Genomic DNA, 1,356 nt, shown 5'->3' with positions numbered 1-1,356 from the left:
CACGGCTGGCTGCAGGGCAGGTCCTCAGCTGGTGCCCAGGGGAATGCCAGTGCAGCCGGAGCCATGTTGCCCTGCACCCTCGCCCTTCTCCTCCTCTTCCTGCCGGTAGGACCATCCCGATGGGGCTGGGGAACGCTGTGAGTCTTTGAGGGGGACAGCAGGACAGCCCCTGTGCAGTCCCCTGGGCAGAGCTCTGCCCCTCCCCAGCCCCTCAGGCCTGCTTTCCGTCCCTGTAGGACGCGGCGCCTGACGTGCTGACCTTCCCCAAGCCCGGCCATGGCCTCCGGCGGCAGAAGAGAGACTGGGTCATCCCCCCCATCAACTGCCCCGAGAACGATCGGGGCCCTTCCCCAAGAAGCTGGTGCAGGTACATGGCCTTGCAGGGACGGGGTGCAGGGCAGGGCAGTCCCTGGAGCACTGGGACCCCTCTAACCCCACCTCTGTCTTGCCATCAGATCAAATCTACCAAGGACAAGGAGATCAAGGTTTTCTACAGCATCACGGGGCAGGGGGCGGACAGCTACCCCGTGGGTGTCTTCACCATTGAGCGCGAGACGGGGTGGCTGGAGGTGACAAAACCACTGGACCGAGAGGAGATCGACAAATACATCGTGAGTGGGTGGCCAGGATGGGGAGGGGACAGTCCCCAGGGCTGTGCATGGGTTGACAGTGCCCTTTGTAGCTCTTCTCCCACGCTGTGTCAGCCAACGGGCAGCCTGTGGAGGACCCCATGGAGATCATCATCACCGTGACAGACCAGAATGACAACCGGCCTGTCTTCACTGAGGCGGTTTTCCGTGGCACCGTGCCGGAGTGGGCTGAGCCAGGTGAGACCGATGCCGCCAAGCAGGAGGCAGTGCTGGGGGAATGGGGGAGATGTCACCAATAACCACCCGCTCCCAGGCACCCCTGTGCTGCGGGTGCTGGGCACAGAGGCAGACGACGCGGTGAGCTCCACCAACGGGGTCGTGGTCTACTCCATCCTACGCCAGAGGCCAGACCATCCCCAGCCCCACATGTTTGCCATCAACAGCGGCACCGGGGTGATCTCTGTGGCTGCAGTGGGGTTGGTGGCACAGGTGAGCCCCGGGCACAGCCCCTGCCACCCCCCAACCCCGTTCAGGGGTGACACAACCTCTCGCTGCAGGTGGTCCCTGAATACACACTGGATGTCCAGGTGGCAGATGTGGAAGGGTATGGGCTGCAGGCCACCGCCACCGTGCTCATCAAAGTGCAGGTGAGGCACCAAGCCCACCCGTGTGCCGCGCCAGCAGGCGGACGGGCAGGGTTAGACCATGGTGAAGCTACCGCCTGCTCCTGGCAGCCCCCACGTGCCCAGCCGCCACGGCACCCACG

At 64.5% G+C, this 1,356-nt stretch overlaps 1 protein-coding gene across 1 annotated transcript in view; it reads left to right on the top strand.

Moving 5' to 3' along the window:
* Window positions 1-63: 63 nt before the first annotated feature.
* Window positions 64-1,356, top strand: part of LOC104291146 (B-cadherin-like) — a 3,275-nt gene continuing 1,982 nt past the window's right edge. The window contains exons 1-5 of the mRNA XM_009890346.1: window positions 64-105; window positions 456-611; window positions 683-827; window positions 904-1,079; window positions 1,148-1,237. Coding sequence (XP_009888648.1) covers window positions 64-105; window positions 456-611; window positions 683-827; window positions 904-1,079; window positions 1,148-1,237 — 609 coding nt within the window. The remainder of the gene's footprint in view (window positions 106-455; window positions 612-682; window positions 828-903; window positions 1,080-1,147; window positions 1,238-1,356) is intronic.

This window comes from Charadrius vociferus, unplaced genomic scaffold (genome assembly GCF_000708025.1).
Source record: "Charadrius vociferus isolate BGI_N301 unplaced genomic scaffold, ASM70802v2 scaffold358, whole genome shotgun sequence".
Lineage (NCBI taxonomy): Eukaryota > Metazoa > Chordata > Aves > Charadriiformes > Charadriidae > Charadrius > Charadrius vociferus.
Note: the sequence above shows the minus strand (reverse complement) of the source record. Positions and strands in the feature narration are given on the sequence as shown.